Source organism: Tachyglossus aculeatus, chromosome 7, assembly GCF_015852505.1.
Source record: "Tachyglossus aculeatus isolate mTacAcu1 chromosome 7, mTacAcu1.pri, whole genome shotgun sequence".
NCBI classification, from domain to species: domain Eukaryota; kingdom Metazoa; phylum Chordata; class Mammalia; order Monotremata; family Tachyglossidae; genus Tachyglossus; species Tachyglossus aculeatus.
In genome coordinates, this window is record NC_052072.1 from 14,845,302 (window position 1) to 14,863,716 (window position 18,415).

Genomic DNA, 18,415 nt, shown 5'->3' on the forward strand with positions numbered 1-18,415 from the left:
TCTTGTTCCTGGAACTGGGAAAAGGGACCCACCCTTTTCTTCAGCCTCTATTATTGCTGGGCACGTTTTGGACTCTGGGCATGGAAGACTTGAGAAACAGCGTAGCTTAGTGGAAAGAACATGGGCTCGGGAGTCAGAAGAAGTGAGTTCCAGTCTCGGCCCTGCCACTTGTCTGCTGTGTGACTTGGGTCAAGCCACGTAACTTCTGTGTGCCTCAGTTACCTCATCTGGAAAATGGGGATGAAGACTGTGAGCCCCACGTGGGCCAACCTGATTACCTTGTGTCTACCCCAGCGCTTAGAACAGTGCTTGGCACACAGTAAGCGCTTAACAAGTACCATAATTATTATGACTTCATTGAGCCAAAGGCTGTAGGGCCCTTGAAATAACGTGGCCACCATGTCCTCCAGGAAGAAAGCCTTAGTAGTCATAATGGTGGTATTTAAGTGCTTACTATGGGCCTTCAAGCACTGTACTAAACACTGGGGTAGACAACATTGTAATCATATTGGACACAGTCCCCGGAGCTCACAGTCTAAAGGGGAAGGAGAAGGGGTTTTGAATCCCCATGTTACAGATGAGCATGGAGCAATTAAAGTGACTTGCCCAAGGTCCACAACAGGTAAGTGGCAGAGCCAGGAGTAGAGCCCAGCCCCTCTTGACTCCCTGCTGTTTTACCTGGAGGTCATACTTCCTCTGCCAGGATTTGATTGATTGGTGGGGCAGCTGTAGCAGAAGGGTGGCAAGCCCCATAGCAGTGTGGTCTAGTGGATAGAGCTTAGTTCTGGGAGTCAGAAGGACCTGGGTTCTATTTCTGGCTCTGCCACCTTGGGCAAGTCACTTAACTTCTGTGCCTTGGTTACTTCATCTGTAAAATGGGGATTAAGACTGAGCCCCATGTGGGGCATGAACTGTGTCCAACCTGATTACCTTGTATAATAATAATAATAACATTTAAGTGCTTACTATGTGCAAAGCACTGTTCTAAGCGCCGGGGAGGTTACAAGGTGATCAGGTTGTCTCACGGGGGGGCTCACAGTCTTAAATCCCCATTTTACAGATGAGGGAACTGAGGCACAGAGAAGTTAAGTGACTTGCCCAAAGTCAGACAGCTGACAATTGGCAGAGTCGGGATTTGAACCCATGACCTCTGACTCCAAAGCCCGTGTTCGTTCCACTGAGCCACACTGCTTCTCTACCTCAGCGCTTAGAACAGTGCCTGACATATAGTAAGCACGTAACATACCATTAAAAAAAAGAGTTAGCATTCTCCTGTTTTCAGCTCTTAGAACAGTGCCTGGCACATAGTACACACTTAACAAATACCATAAAAAAAAACCCCAAACCTTGTTTTTCTGTGCTTGTGGAGATAGATCATTTTACTAATCCTTCGTGTGTGGCAGCCTTGTGATTTCAAAGGTCAGAAGACCCATATTCTAGACGCAGTTGTGCCGCTGACCTTGGGCAAGTCATTTAAACTCTCTGTGCCTCAGTTTCCTTATCTGTGAAACGGGGAAAACAATACTTGTCCTTCCTCCCTCTTAGACAAGGTCTGTCTGATCTGATTCTCTCATATCTGCCCCAGTGCTTAGGCATATAGTAAGCACTTGATCAATTCTGTAAGAAGTTATTAATTTTAATAATTATTGTGAATAATAATAATGGCATTTATTAAGTGCTTACTATGTGCAAAGAAGAAGAATCCAGCCCCATGGTCTCACATTGAGGAAAGTAGTGTTACTGATATTATTATTATTATTGTTATTATTATTATTATTATTAGATGGATGGCGATCCAGCTTGGAAAATGCCCTGGGGGAGGCTTTGGTCGCCATTCTTTTTCATGGGGATTGTATCAGGAGAGGATGCTTGCAGTTGAAACTGATTCTTTCAGAAATTTGATTATATGATCCTTTCCTGGTTCTCCCCCTATCTCTTTGGCCACTCCTCAGTCTGCTTCACAGGCTTCTCTAACTGGGAATCCCTCAAGGTTCAGTTCTGGGTCCCCTTCTATCCTCCATCCACACCCACTCCTTCGGAGAACTGATTTTGCTGCCACGGCTTCAACTACCACCTCTGCACAGATGATTCCCAAGTCTGCCTCTCCAGCCCCAAGTTCTCTTCTCTGAAGTCCCCTATTTCCTCCTGAAAAACAGAATTCGTCATCTTTCCCATAACTGTAGACAACACCACTATCCTCCCTGTCTCATGAGCCCATAACTTTGTCGTTATCCCATACAGTCTATCAAATCCTGTCAGTTCTGCCTTCACAACAGTGCTAAAATCTGCCCTTTCCTCTCCATCCAAACTGCTACTCTGGTGATCTAAGTACTTAGCGTATCCCAACTTAACTACTGCAACAACCTCCTCGACCTCCCTAACTCCTGTGTCTCTCTATCCACTCCTTTCTTAACTCTGTTGCCTGAATTATTTTTATAAAAAAAAAAATTTAGTCCACATCTCCCCGCTTCTCAGGAACCTCCAGTGATTGCCCATCCACCTCCACACCAAACAGAAATGTCTTTTCAGAACTCCTCAGGTTCCTCAGCTCATCCTGGGCAAATGGAGGGATTGAACCTTGTAAGCTCTTCCTTATAACCTACAAAATTCCCTGCAGCTTGTGAAAAGGTTTTAACTGTAAGCACTTTCCCTGGGGTAGAAGAGGGTGAATCTGACTGACGAGGAGAGAAGGTTGGAAAACATTTCCCATGATGATATCTTTTAACCTTCAGAAAAGGGAAGTGGGAAACCAATTTTTCAAAAGTGACTAAAGCTGACCGAATTAATGGTGGTATTTGTTAAGTGCTTTACAGTGTGCCAATCACCTCACTAAGTATTGGCGTCGGTACAAGGTACAAGAGTTTAGACACAGTTCCTGTCTCATGGGACTCACAGTCTAAATATGAGGGTGAAAGGTGTTGAATCCCCATTTTACAGATGAGGAAACAGAGGCCCAGAGAATAATAATAATGATGATGGTATTTGTTAAGTGCTTACTCTGTGCCAAGCACTGTTTTAAGCATTAGGGTATTCATTCATTCAATCATATTTATTGAGTGCTTACTGTGTGCAGAGCACTGTACTAAGCGCTTGGGAAGTACAAATTGGCAACATACAGAGATGGTCCCTACCCAACAACGGGCTCACAGTCTAGAAAGGGGAGACAGACAACAAAACAAAACAAGCAGACAGGTGTCAATACCCTCAGAATAAATAGAATTATAGCTATATACACATCATTAATAAAATAGAGTAATAAATATGGACAAATATATACAAGTGCCGTGGGGAGGGATAGGGGGTAGGGCGGGGGGGCGATGGGGAGGGGAGGAGGAGAAGGAAAAGGGGGGATTCAGTCTGGGAAGGCCTCCTGGAGGAGGTGAGCTCTAAGTAGGGCATTCTAGGACAGAGGTAGGATGTGGGCTGGGTCGACGGTGGGACAGGTGGGACAGGTGAGAACGAGGCACAGTGAGGAGATTGGCTGCAGAGGATAGCTGCAGAGGTTAGTTCCCCCTTCTAGACTGTGAGCCCGTTGTTGGGTAGGGACCGTCTCTATATGTTGCCAACTTGTACTTCCCAAGCGCTTAGTACAGTGCTCTGCACACAGTAAGCGCTCCATAAATACGATTGAATGAATGAATGAGGAACGGAGGGTGCGGGCTGGGCTGTAGAAGGAGAGAAGGGAGGTGAGGTAGGAGGGGGCGAGGTGATGGAGAGCCTTGAAGCCAAGAGTGAGAAGTTTTTGCTTGATTCGAAGGTTGATAGGCGACCACTGGAGAATTTTGAGGAGGGGAGTGACATGCCCGGGGTGTTTCTGTACAAAGATAATCCAGGCAGCAGAGTGAAGTATAGACTGAAGCAGGGAGAGACAGGAGGATACAAGGTAATCAGGTTGTCCCACCTGAGGTTCACAGTCTTAGTCCCCTTTTACAGATGAGGTAACTGAGGCACAGAGAAGTTAAGTGACTTGCCCAAGGTCACACAGCAGGCAAGTGGCAGGGCCAGGATTAAAACCCAGGTCTTCTGACTCCCTAGGACATTTCCTCTTGGTCACGTTCTTTACCAAAGAGAGCCTAAATTTTCCAAGTTAGAGAAGCAGCATAGTCTAGTAGATAGAGCACAGGCCTGGGAGTAAGAAGAACCGGTGTTCTAATTCTGACTCCGCCACTTGTTTGCTATGTGACCTTGGGCAAGTCACTTCATTTCTCTGTACCTCAATTGGCTCATCAGTAAAATGGAGGGTTAAGACAGAGCCCCATGTGGAACATGGACTATATACAATTCGATTAGCATGTATTTACCCCAGGGCTTAGAACAGTGCGTGACTCATAGTAAGCATGTAACAACTATCATAACAAAAGTGTTTCCCACTGTGCAGGATAAAAGATTTTAAATTTCCTAGAGCTGTTAAAAAAACCAGTCAACTTGATGTTCTTCTGTTCTCGAGGGAATGCAACTTAATAATAATAGTAGTAAGTATTCATTGAGCACTGTGTTAAGTGCTTTTGGAGATACAAGACATTTAGGTGAGAGCCAGACCCCATCTCACGTGGGACTCACAATTGAAGAGGGAGGGAGAACAGATGTCTTATCCCCATTTTACAGCTGAGGAACTGAGGCCCAGAGAGGCTAAGGACTTACCAAGGCCATACAGCAGGCCCGGGGCAGAACTGGAGTGCAATCCGGGTTCTGACTTCTGTGTTCTCTCTGCTTGGGTCGCCCCTATTTCCAGCGCGGCCCCAAGCACAAAGAATCACTGAAACTCTCAACTTTGCTCCAGTCGGTCTTGGATGCTGGAACAATTACCGCCGTGGTTAAAGAGTAACCCTTAAAATCCCATTTGTCTTAACGTTGAGTTGCGTCTGGTCTCGTCCTTGAACTGACCCTTTACTAAAGGCCTGGGGTGTGCTGTAGTTTCCGTCCTGTTGATCTCGGGCATGGCGCCCGCCGGGCTATTTTGCCACCGGGGGCCAGGTGCCTGCACGTAGGAGAAACCCTTTCCAAGATTCACCCATCACTGTGCCTTTGTCTCTCAGTGGCCCAGCTCAGGCTGCCCGGGCAATTGGCTGGCTGCTTCATGGCTTCCGTCCAGCCCCAAGCCGTGTGAACTGGGAGATAGCGGGGGAGTCCTAGGACCTCTAGTCCATAGCCAAGCTTGTGGGTGAGATCAGAGAGGCTGGGCCAGGGGAGAGAAAGAACTTCCTCCCCAAAGCTCCAATCCAGTTCTTCTCCTCTCATCCAAGAAGTCACCCGGAGGGTTGCCTCCCTCGGCCCCTAGCAAGCCCTGACCTCATATCTTTCCTCCCCTGACTGCCACGGGACACCCTCCCCTGGGCTACCACTAAAACCCCACGTTGGAGGAGAGAGGTTGGCTTCTGGAAGCGCAGATCTGGGGCAAGAACTGTCTGCTTGGTTTGGTTGAGTGGGATCTGCAAGAGATGTCACTCTTCCACTGCCAATTGGGCATTTTCTGGGGCCTGGCCAAGGCGGAGAAGCTGGTGAAGGTGAGGCATGGGGTTCCACAGCGCTTGCTACCTGTGGACCTTGTAGTCCGTGGACCCTGGGCTGAGTCCATAACCCAGAAGTCAGTGGATCGAAAGCCATGTCTGCTAGGCTCCAACTCAACATGTCTAAAGCGAACAGTCTACACTCTAGACTGTAAGCTCGTTGTGGGCAGGGGATGCGTCTGTTGTGCTCTCCCAGGTGCTTAGTACAGTGGTGTGCACATAGTAAGCGGTCATTAAATACGGTTGATTGAATGAATGAAAACAGAGCTCCTCATCTTTTTCCCTAAGCCCATTCTTCCCTCTCCCAGTCAATAACACCATCTAGCGCTTAGAACAGTGCTTTGCACATAGTAAGCGCTTAATAAATGCCATTATTATTATTATTATTCTTATCTCCCTCCCTGTCCCAGAAGCCCACAACCTCAACTCGTCAATGCCTTTCTACTGTCACTTTCAGACTACTGTCAAATCCCGCAGGTTCTTACGCAACATCTCCCAGATCTCTCCCTCCCTCTCCACCCAGTTGGCTCACACCATGGGTACGAGCTGTGGTCCTGTCGCAGAGAAGCTGTTGCATCCTCCTCCTCGCTGGTCTCCCTGCCTCCAACTTCCCCCCACTCCAATCCATACCCTACGCAGCCTCACGAATCACCCTGTTTAACCGTCACTTGACCCACATCTCTCCCCTCCTCAACTGTCCCCAGTTTCCTGTGTCTCCACGTCAAACAAAACCTCCTCCCGGTCTGCTTCCAGGCTCTCACTCTCTCAAACCAATCTGCTCTCTCCACTCACTGTTCCTCAGCTCACTCTCGTCACTCCTCCAAAGCCAGTCTTCTAGCCTTCCCTTGTTCTTGATTTTCCTGCCGCTGTACCCGCAGTGTGACTCTCCCTGCCTTCAGCCCTACCCCAAATCTGGCAGACCACAGTTCTCTCTATTCAAAACCCTCCAAAAATGCCATCTCAAATCAATCTATCAATGGTATTTATTAACGCTTACTGTGCGGAGAGCACTGTACTAAACGCTTGGGAGATTACAATGCAACAGAGTTGGTAGACAGGATTGCTGTCCACAGTGAACTTAGTCTAGAGAGAGACAGACATTAATATAGATAAATTATGCATGTGTACATAAGTGCTGTGGGGCTGAGGGTAGAGTGAATACCAGCCGCCCAAGGGGGTAAGGCTCCAAGGGCAGAGATGACACAGATGGGGGAGGGAGTTGGGGAAAGAGGGCTCTTGGTGGGGATGGGACCTTAAGACCTTGAAGGTAGTCTGGCGAATATGGAGAGGAAGGGTGTGGGAAAGAGGTCAGCAGCGAACTAGAGTTCAGTGGACACAGTGAGCACCTCCTCCAATAAGTCTTCCCCGATTAATTTCTCAGCATCATTTAAACCCATCAGCCAACTCTAGAACTTATGAACTTATACCTATTAATTTCCCCCTTTAGAGTGCAAGCTCCTTGTGGGCAAGGGAGGTAAAGCTGTACTTCCCAAGCGCCTAGCAAAGTACTCTCTATTCTTCCCTACTCCCCTCCCCACCTCCTCCCTCCCACAGTGGGAATGGCCTTGCTGTGGATTTGGGCAGCTGGCAAGTTCTCATCTTTTTGAAAGAGAAAATCCCAGAATTCCCTGAGCTTAGGCTCTTGGCGTGAAATTCTTGTCTAGTTTTTGTCGTCATATGTGTGTGTGTGTGTGTGTGTGTGTGTGTGTCCCTCACATTTGAAGGCACCCCTGGCAGTGAAATACACCTAAGAGTGTGTTTGTGGCTGAAAAGACAAAGGCAGCACCCACAGTGCCAACCACATTGTGCACGCTAAAAGGCTGCCCCGTATTGTGTCATCATGTTTGACTTTAAGCTCTTTGTGGGCAGGGATCATGTCTACCAGCTCAATTAATCAATTGATTGTATTTATTGAGAGCTTAGTGTGTGCAGAGCACTGTATGAAGCCCTTGGGAGAGTACAGTATATCAGAGGTGTTAGATACTTTCCCTGCCCACAACAAGCTTACAATCTAGAGCACTTTAGAGCTCAGCTTTCCTCTAGGGGTCTGTTGAATTGTACTTCCCCAAGTGATTAGTACAGTGCTCTGGATGCAGGATGAGAAACAGCATGGCCTGGTGGAAAGAGCCTGGGAGTCAGAGGGCCTGAGTTCTAATACCGCTCTGCCACTTGCCTCCTGTGTGACCTTGGGTAAGTCATTTAACTTTTCTGTGCCTGTAAAATAGGAAGTCAATACCTGTTCTCCCTCTTATTTAGAATGTGAACCCTGGTTGGGACAGGCACTATATCCAACCTGAATTTCTCATATCTACCCCAGCGCTTAGTACAGTGCTTGGAATCCAGTTATTATTATTATCATCACCGCCATCATTATTAGTGATGTTATTAATAATAAGCACTCAATAAACGCTATTTATTGATGTGATGTTTGCAGTGTCTGGCACTGTTTTCTTTTCCTTCAAACTACAAGTGGCCACCTTTAGGAGGTCAGGGTCTGGATCACCTTATCGGGCCCTGATCTTCACCGCTCACTTGTGAGGAATCAGTAGACGAGCATTAAACCCGAGTCTTACGTGCAGGGAAGGGCAGAGGGCCGACAAGCCCCCCAAGGCTTTGGGTTTCATTCCACTCCTTCCTCCAGCCAACCCGGGTGGATCAGATTGAGCTCTGTTGGAAGCCAGAACCTGTGCTCGCTGCGTGTCCCGTGTCCTGTAACCGTGGAGACGTGGGCCGTGAGAGGTGGAGGCCGTGCTGTGATTAGTCAGCCCCCTTCTTCCAGAACTCATCCAGGCCCCATCTGCTTCTGAAATCGGGGGCAGGGGAGAGGGCTGAGGTGGGGGCGTGAGCAGCCCAGACCTGCCGAAGGCGCTGTACTTCCCTTCCCTGAACCTCCAGATGAGTCACCCCAGGTGCTTTTGCAGCTCTTGGCCCAAGGAGCGGCCAACAACTGCTACTCAGAACGCTTCTGGGGAGTTGGACGACTCCCCAACCTGGCTGAAAAGAGCCATTGCTCATCATGATTGTGCCAACGAGTCTGCACTCTTTTCAGAAGCCCTTTTCTCTCGTCTGTCTTTTCCCCTCTGGCAGTCCGAAGAGATGCCCTGGAGAAAGGGGAGGGGAGGACCCGGGGGACCAGGACAAGGAGGAAGGAAAGAGAGCGATCGGGACGTCCGTGAAATCTAGGACTTGGGAGGAAAGCAAGAAGACCCATCCGGTTCCAAACGCTGCATGTGTTTGGGTTATCTCTGCTTCAGAACTAGAGGGAGCGACTAAAAGGGCAGGATTCATTCATTCATTCAATCGTATTTATTGAGCACTTACTGTGTGCAGAGCACTGTACTAAGCGCTTGGGAAGTCCAAGTTGGCAACATATAGAGACGGTCCCTACCCAACAGCGGGCTCACAGTCTGGAAGGGGGAGACAGACAACAGAACAAAACATATTAACAAAATAATAGAATACAAGATGTGGTTCGGCAGCTTGGGAATACCTCTTGGGTATACCTGGATCATTTCTTCTGAACGCAATCGAGTGGAGCTGCAGGCTTGAGGGGAGAGAGGTAGCTTATCCCTGTGGATAAGCAGTGTGGTCTTGTGAAAAGAGCATGGGCGTGGGAGCCAAAGGACCTGGGTTCTAATCCCAGCTCCGCTACTTGTCTGCTGTCTGATCTTGGGCAAGTCACTTCTCTTCTGGGCCTCAGTTACCTCATCTGTAAATTGGGGATTCAGTGCCTGTTCACCCTCCTTAGATTGTGAATCCTTTGGTTGGACAGGGACTGTGTCTTGACCTGGTTATCTTGTATCTCTCCCAGTGCTTAGAACAGTGCTTGACACATATTAAGTACTTCACAAAAACCACAGTTATAAGCTACTGTTCCACACCTCTTGAAGCTGGTAGCTTCCTTCAACCTCCCCCACCACCTGCAACTTGCCTTTCTCATTGAGAAATCCCTTGAATTCATTTTGGGATCACATCAGATTTGATTTCCTGTTCCTTTGGGAGGCTCTTCCAACTTCTTCTCCGGTCATCTTGGCCCTTCCATTCTAAGATCCCAGTGCCTTCCTCCAGGTCCCATCACCCCTCTCCCAAGAGACCAAACCAGAGATAGCCACCCTTAGGTGCTGCCCCAGGCGGCACTGATTTGAGAATTCTGGTCCCAGCCAGTAAAAGGGAACTGTATGGTCTCCAGCCGTTGGGGAAGAAGCTGCTCTATCCTATCCTTGGTCAGCTGATCCATTAGCCCAAGGCAGGGGCACACAGCGAGTCTGTTTATTGGCTGGTGTTTGGTGCTAGAGAACCAGTTCATAAAAAAATAGGTTGTCCCACAGTGTTTAAGCCCCTTTGGCCAGAGGTGGTCTCTGAACCGTTTCGCTTCAGAGGTCAGCAGTAATGGGTTTGGAGGAAAACAAGCACAAAAGTGCACCCGCCTGATTAAGCAGCAGTTAGCGACCAGGCCGGAATGGGTTCTGGGCCACTTTCAGCCCTTGTTCTTTGTCCCAAGTGACCGTATTTAGCTCTCGAGTGCTGGGTCTGCCACCCACCAAGGAGAGCCAGTCTGGAGGGCCAGTCCCACCAGACCAAAAGCCTGTGACCCCCAAAGGTGGCTTCTGGCCAGTGCTTCTTTATCGCCTGAAGGTAGGGGACAACCAGTCTGAGGCAGTTCGATTCAGCCAACTCTGGTTTAAGCTGCTGGGCTGATGGTCACTCAACACCACCAAGAGCCCCCTGTCAGCCAGGCACTGTGGGGGACATCCAAGAACAAACCAAGGCACAGGTAGGTGCCCATCTGAGTCAGGGCTGAGAAGGGTCCCTGCTAGTTCAGCTCACCCGAGTCAGGAAAACAAAGAATCAGTCAGTCGTATTTATTGAGCGCTTACCATGTGCAGAGCACTGTACTAAGCACTTAGGAGAATACAATACAATAAACAGACACATTCCCTGCCTGCAATCAATCAATCAATCGTATTTACTGAGCGCTTACTGTGTGCAGAGCACTGTACTAAGCGCTTGGGAAGTACAAGTTGGCAACATATAGAGACAGTCCCTACCCAACAGTGGGCTCACAGTCTAAAAGGGGGAGCCGTTGGGGAAGCTCACCTGCAGTGAGCTTACAGTCTAGAGCAAAAGACAGATGTCAGTACAAATAAATAAGTTACGAATGTGTACATAAGTGCTGTTGGGCTGGGTGGGAGGAGGAATAAAGGGAGTCAGAGAGGGCAACACAGAAGGGAGTGGGAGAAGAGGAAAGGAATGCAAAGTCAGGGAAGGCCTCTTGGAGGAGATGTGTCTTCAAAATAAGGCTTTGAAGGTGGGGAGAGTCATTGTCAGTTGGATATGAGAAGGGAGGGCATTCCAGGACACAATCAGGACCTGGGCGAGAGGCCGGCGGTGAGATAGACGAGATTGAGGTATGGTGAGAAGGTTAGCATTACAGGAGCGAAGTGTGTGGGCTGGATTGTAGTAGGACCATAATGAGGTGAGGTAGGAGGGAGCAAGGTGATTGAGTAACACTTTAGTGAGAGCCCCCACTAGTTCCGGCTTACCTGAGTCAGGGAAGCAAAGAGTAACCACTGAGTGGGTCCTCATCGGTTCCGGCTCAAGAACTTCTCCCTGCAACTCTAGCTGCAGAGGGACCCGTTCTGTGGGGCTTTGTTGGGTGGGGGCAACTCTCTTGGGTAGTAAAACTGCTTGTGGTGCCGTCTTAGTATTTTTAGACGGGGCAGATTTGCTAAACTCCAGGGTTCCTGATGAGCTCTGTTAATTCCTGGCCAGGGATTACGGTGGCTATTTCAGCTCCCGGTTGCTAAAGAAACAAGTTTCTAGCTTGAAAAAAGAATCTCCCCTTTTTGTTGTTGTTTTGTGTGGTTCTTTTTGCAACCATAAAGCTTGCCTTCTCTCCAGCTGTGGGTGGGGACTAGGAGCAGGCTCAGACCCCTGTGAAAAGATGAATAAGGGAGGGGGCGTAGACTCTAGGACAGGGAGCAGGTTGGTGATGCAGAATAGCTGGGAGGGTCCCTGGACTTGGCTATTTTTTTTTCCCACCTAAAATAATAGCTATGTGTGAAAAACACCACCTAAAAGCTGCCATTAACAAGTCTTGAATAGACTTAGCTCCTCTGCCCGCCCAAGTCATGTGACACCCACGCTTGGGCCCCTCTATCCACAAGGGCAAATGCTCATCTGCAGGTTCCTTGAAAAGAATTTCTGAAATGCATCCCTGCCTTCAGCCCGAAGTTGCTTGAAAATTAAAATCTGGGCTTCAGAATCAAAGGTTAGCATGACCCTTCTGTGAAATGACAAGCTTTCTTTCATTCATTCATTCAGTTGTATTTATTGCGTGTTTACTGTGTGCAGAGCACTGTACTAAGCACCTGGGAAGTACAAGTCGACAACATATAGACGGTTCCTACCCAACAACTAATTCTAGAGTATTCTACCAAGTGTTTCTTACAGTGCTCTGTGCACAGAGGTGCTGTTGATCCTCTCCATCCAAACCGCTACCTTGCTGGTTTAATCTCTCATTGTATCCCGACTGGATTACTGCATCAGCCTCCTCTCTGATCTCCCATCCTCCTGTCTCTTCCGACTTCAGTCTATACTTCACTCTGCTGCCCGGATCATCTTTGTTTAGAAACGCTCTGGGCATGTTACTCTCCTCCTCAAAAATCTCCAGTGGTTGCCTGTCAACCTATGAATCAAGCAAAAACTCCTCACTCGGCTTCAAGGCTCTCCATCACCTCGCCCCCTCCTACCTCGCCTCCCTTCTGTCCTTCTACAGCCCAGCCCACACCCTCCGCTCCTCTGCCGCTAACCTCCTCACTGTGCCTCGTTCTCACTTGTCCCGCATTGATCCCCGGCCCACGACCTATCCCTGACCTGGAATGCCCTCCCTCCCCACATCCGCCAAACTAGCTCTTTTGCTCCCTTCAAAGCTCACCTCCTCCAGGAGGCCTTCCCAGACTGAGCCCCCTTTTTCCTTTCCTCTTCCCCATCCCTCCGGCCCTACCTCCTTCGCCTCCTCACACGCTTGTATATATTTGTACAGATTTATTACTCTATTTTACTTGTACATATTTACTATTCTATTTATTTTGTTAATGATGTGCATATAACTTTAATTCTATTTGTTCTGATGATTTTGACACCTGTCTACATGTTTTGCTTTGTTTGTTGGCTTCTGGGGGCCTGTTCTCTCACTGGCATTCAGCCGCCCAGTTGGCCGGTTTAGCTGAGACCGCAGCGGGAAGCGCTCCTAGAGAATCCCACTTGCTGCCTTAATGAATAAGCAAGGAACAGCCAACAGCCCCGCTTCTGCCACTCCGGCAGCCAGGGACTGTTCCAGCAGGCTGCTGGTGGAGGGTCCCTTCCCAGAGTTGGGAGTCTGACTGTCCAGCCTCTCCTCTGTGTTGTTTCCACAGCAAATCCAGTTTGCTGATGACATGCAGGAGTTCTCCAAGTTTCCCACTAAGACCGGCCGGAGGTCCCTGTCTCGCTCCATCTCTCAGTCGTCCACCGACAGCTACAGTTCAGGTAGGCAAAGGTCCCACTCTGGCTCGCCCCTGGGGGTCCACGGATTGGCCATGATGCCTGGGGCCAGAGGCCGATGAGGAATGGCTGAGGACTGGGATCTTGGCCAATGGACCCCTTGCTGGGGAGGCTTTTGTCCCCCCTGCCCACCCTGAACCTCTGCTCCCAGCTTCCCGATGGCACCGGTGATGCTGAGCTGTGCCCATCCCTGGGTACCCCTCCATTTTGAGGAAATGCTGGGTGGCATTTGGGCTGTTAAAGTTCACCCAACAGCTCAGCTGTCCCTCCAAACAAGGGCAGTTTTTTAATAGAGTAGATTCCGCACGCCCCCCAACCATCTTGCTGGGTCTTTCCCTCCCTCCTCAGGTCCTGTTTTGGCAGAATAGGAAGACCAGACTCTCCTGGTTGAGCTCCCACGACTTGCTGGGGGGACCTGACCTTTGGGAGGAGTAGGACTAGCCCTCGATGCCCCACCCCCAGCTCTACCCTCCAATCCTGGACCTGCCCAGTTGGGGAAGAACAGGGCCAAGAAAACAGGCTTTATTTCTGTCCTCTGAGGGCCAGGGCTCGGGAGGGGCTGGGGACCCAGAGAAGAGCCCCGCCTCTCAAGCTTTGCCTCATTGGGAGGTCCGGGGGAGAGCACAGGATTGGTTGACCTTGTGTCTTTGGAGTGCCAATTTAATGTGGAGAGACAAGGTGGTTGCCACTCAGTCAATGGTATTTGAGTGCTTACTATGTGTGGAGCACTGTACTAAGTATCTGGGAGAGTACAATGCAACAGTTTAGGTAGACGTGTTCTCTTCCCACCACTAGTTTACAGATTAGAGAATGTAAATGTTACCCCTGCCCTCCCCTGAATCAGGGTGGATTTCTTAGAAGCACTTGCCATTATAGGGGCCTATTTTCCTGAGGTATAGTGCAGGCTGCTAGCTCACTTCCTAAGCCTTTCCTCCCCTAGAGGGTCGGGGTGGGGGCAGGGGGTTGGGATGGGAAAGGAGGGGAGCCTCGCTACTTCAAAGTCAGGGAACCTTCATTAGGAGGGAGCACGGCACCTAGAACTGGTCATCTCGTCATTCAGCTCTCATTTATTGAGGCCCTTTGGCAGGCTTCGCCCCATGCTAAATGACCTGGTCTCTGTCTGGGTGGAGTTTTCAGCTTTACCAGAGTTCACTGGGGCTGGGAGGCAGCCAGGCCAGGGATAAGGACTGGAGGAAACCCAGGCACAGGGGTGTTGGTCTTTGAAGGTTGGGAGCGGTGTTGCCCCAGAGCTGGTAGAAAGGCTGTTCAGGTGATGCAAGAGTTAGATTGCAAGCTCCTTGAGGGCGTGGGCCCTTTACTATAGCCAAAGGTGTGAGTGAGGCACTGACAAGGTGAGGAACAGGGAGGTTTGGGGTGGATTGAAGGGGACCCTGGCAGGCCGAGGGGATTTGGTGAACTCTGCGGTAGGATTGGCTGGTTTGAGAAGGGCCAGGCCCCGATCAAAAGTGGGAGTGAATGTTGCCTGCCTGGTGGGACAATGGGAGTGGATGCCTGTCTGAGGTAGGTAGTAGGGGACTTGGCAGTAGCCCTGGGAGAGGGAACCAGGTATTTTGTGAAAGGGACTGGGTTGCAAGAGAAAGGGAACCAGAGTGAGGGGGTGTTCTGCTGTGATTGAATTGGCTAGTTGTAATGTAGCTGGTTGTGACCGAGAGGGGCTGGCCCTCGGAAGGGAGCCCCAGAGGAGACCAGCCCACGATTGACTTCGGGATGCTGAGTTTTGGGGCTGTGTTCTCTCTCCTTCCTTGGTCTAGCCGCATCATATACCGACAGCTCTGATGATGAGGTTTCCCCCCGAGAGAAGCAGCAGACGAACTCCAAGGGCAGCAGCAACTTCTGCGTGAAGAATATCAAGCAGGCAGAATTTGGGCGCCGGGAGATTGAGATTGCTGAACAAGGTAAAGGGGTGGTCACCGGGACCAGGAGCTGAAGCCCATGGGCCATACCTCTAGATGACCCCCTTCCTGCTGACCCTGCTCCCCCCATTGCCTCCCATTGAGGGCCTGGGATCCAAAGGGCACAAGTAACTCAGCTCCTGGATGTGGCAGGTGGCTCAGAAGAGCCATGGGATTCATCTGGCCTTGTATTTATATGCCTGATGGAGGTAGGGGGAGTTTGAAGATGGGGGGCTGATGCCACATGGAGTCCAAACTGGACCCTGCCAGAGCCCCACCGGGCTGGGGCTGTCAGCAGGCACCCAGCGTGGAACTCAGTGATCCATCAGGAGAGACCACTTGGAATGGCCAGTGCCACTTGGCCCCTTCCATTTGATAGTTTGCGACCACTGGAGAGTTTGGAGGCAGCTCTCCTGGGAGGCCCCTCCCCAGCCTGCTTTAGGGGAACACTGCGCTGTGTTTGATGCTAACAGGTGCCACTGCTGTGTGCTAGTTCCGGAATCAGCTTCTGCCTCCTGACATCTTTGTCTCCTCTCTTGCTCATCCATGCCTGCTCTCACCATGCAGGTGCTATAGCTTCCGGGGCAGAGAGAGAAGCCTCTCCTGCCCTTCCCCGGAGTCTCAGATCCTTTTCTCTTGCCCTCTCTCCCGCCTCCTAACATCAGTGGGCAGAAGTCCCATTTAGAAAGGTTCCTTTTTGTCTTCCCAAAAGTCTCCTCCCCACCCACCTCTGACATCCACTGTACAGGGTCATCTGTTTGCTGGACCCCTTGCTAGCTCTGCAGGTGACTCTTGAGGTATGGTCTCTTGACCACAGCGCAGCTGCCAGTTTTGAAGACAAATTTTTCAGAAGCCAAGGTGGGGGGCAGGGGGCCTGAAATTTTGGGGTGGATATTGGGGTGAAATGGTTGCTGTGCATTAGAGTGCTCCCTGCTGCAGAAACAGAAAAACCTATGAAGCCTGAACAGGTAAACCTCGGCTCCCCGCTAGCCCACCCTGTCCCCGAAGTGCCGAGTGACCCTTTTGTCGGTTTCACGTTGCAGGTGTGTGCTGTGCGGGGAGGGAGATGGGGAGCCAGGCACAGCTCCAGGATGGGTTGAGACAGAGCGTGGAGAAGTCGAAGCAAGTGGCTTCCGCTGAGGGTGAAGTCTCTCTTCTTGGTCTGACTCACTGTACGTTAGTCAGGGCTGTCGTTTCCACGAAGGACCAGAGCCTCCCACCAGCCTGCTCGGTGTGGGGCTCTCCTTCCTCCATCCCCAGCCTCTCGAGATCCTTTCTCTGCGAGCGATGGAGGAAACGAGGCAATTCGCGGAATGGAAGGTGACCTGCTCGGGAAAAGGGTTTCCTCCCGGGCCCGTTGCTGGTTCCCCCTACTGCCTTCGATCCTCCCGGGGATTGGGAAAGAAACATGGTGCTACCCAAAGTCAACCAACTTGTACTTCCCCCAACTTGTACTTCCCAAGTGCTTAGTACAGTGCTCTGCACACAGTAAGCGCTCAATAAATACGATTGAATGAATGAATGAATGAATGAACCGGGCTGGTCTCCAGGCCCACCGTGGGAAGGGTCAGTCTGACCTGAGAGGTTGCTGGGACGGGACTGATTCGATCTGGGCTCAGACCTAGCTCAAACCCTCTGTTCTTTCACAGACATGTCTGCTCTGATTTCACTCAGGAAACGTGCACAGGGGGAGAAGCCCTTGGCCGGCGCTAAGATAGTGGGCTGCACGCACATCACGGCGCAGACTGCGGTGAGCGGCCGGAGGGGCCGGGCCTCGGGGCGGGGCTGGCGCGGTGGTCACACTTTTCCAGATTTCTGCTCCTTCCCAATTCCGATAACTTCCTAGGTAGTGGGAAGTTGTCACCAGAGCATCGCCAGAGGGCAGGGTAGTCTTATTGTGCCAACTGATTAGAACATGGCCCCGTCGGCTTTGGTGGGTGTTGCTTTTCGCCAAGGTTTGTATGACTACCCTCCCCTGCTCCCTCCACCTGTCGTCAGCCTCCCCGTCCTCACCTGGGCTTCTCTGAAACTGCAGGTATTGATTGAAACCCTGTGTGCCCTGGGAGCCCAGTGTCGCTGGTCTGCTTGCAACATCTACTCAACCCAGAATGAGGTCGCAGCGGCGCTGGCTGAAGCCGGTAAGTGTGATCCCACGGCACTTAGATACAGATATCTGTAATTTATTTATATTAGTGTCCATCTCCCTCTTTGGACTGTAAGTTCGTTGTGGGCAGGGAACATGTCTTCCAACTCTGTATTCTCTCAAGGCTATAAGCTCGTTGTGGATAGGGAATGCATCTTCCAACTCTTATGTTGTATTCTTCCAAGCACTTAGCACAGTGCTTTACACACAACGCTCAATCAATCAATCAATCGTATTTATTGAGCGCTTACTGTGTGCAGAGCACTGTACTAAGCGCTTGGGAAGTACAAGTTGGCAACATATAGAGACAGTCCCTACCCAACAGTGGGCTCACAGTCTAAAAGGGGGAGACAGAAAACAAAACCAAACATACTAACAAAGTAAAATAAATAGAATAGCTATGTACAAGTAAAATAAATAAATAAATAGAGTAATAAATATGTACAAACATATACATATGTACAGGTGCTGTGGGGAAGGGAAGGAGGTAAGATGGGGGGGATGGAGAGGAGGACGAGGGGGAGAGGAAGGAAGGGCCAATCAATAAATGTGATTGACCATAAGCTCATTACGGGCAGGGGACATGTCCGTCAATTCTGTTATTTTGTACTCTCCTAAGAGCTTAGTACAATGCTCTGCACATAGCACACAATAAATACCATTGATTGATTGACTTGATTGATGGATTGTTCAGTTGCTTTCCTCTGCCCTGCCTCAGCAGGACCCCCAAGCCAGGCTTCTGGTCAACTTTCTGGGGAGGGAGAGGAGTCTGAGGTGTCTCTCGGCTCAGCTGGGGTGAAGTGATGGAGGCAGTCAAAGAGTATAGCATTGAAGGGGGTGAATCTTAGCCCACCTGGTCCCTCTCTCCAGGAAGTTCCCAGAAGGACAGTCCCTGGAGCTCTTCCCGATTCATCAGTGTGCGCCAGCCTGGGATGTTCAATAGGAAGTTTCCGCGCATTTGGCTTCATGTAGTCCCATGTTTCCCACAGTATTTTCCAACCAGGCAGACCCTTCTTTAGGGCCCTGCAACACTTATGCAAGGAACGTCTCATCCTCCAAACGAAACCCCCAGGCTGCAGCATGGGATCCGTGTGCTCTCTTTTCCTTGGTTCCTTCTGGATTGGTGCTGGGCCTTTGGCAACCTGCAAGGGGCACATCTTCAGAAGGCCCTGAGGCCCTGAACACATGCCTTCCCTAGGGACCTCTGGTCAAGAAGGAGAATCCATCAATTAATGGCACTTATTGAGCACTTACTCTGTTCAGAGCACTGTACTAAGCACTTGGAAGAGTACAATACCAGAGATGGT

General features: G+C 50.2%; 1 protein-coding gene across 2 annotated transcripts in view; it reads left to right on the top strand.

Moving 5' to 3' along the window:
* Nucleotides 1-18,415, top strand: part of AHCYL1 (adenosylhomocysteinase like 1) — a 43,727-nt gene that overhangs the window by 14,175 nt on the left and 11,137 nt on the right. For both annotated transcript variants that reach the window (XM_038748816.1, XM_038748815.1), the window contains exons 2-5: nt 12,926-13,037; nt 14,825-14,968; nt 16,615-16,715; nt 17,001-17,103. In XM_038748816.1, the coding sequence (XP_038604744.1) occupies nt 12,926-13,037; nt 14,825-14,968; nt 16,615-16,715; nt 17,001-17,103 (460 nt within the window). The remainder of the gene's footprint in view (nt 1-12,925; nt 13,038-14,824; nt 14,969-16,614; nt 16,716-17,000; nt 17,104-18,415) is intronic.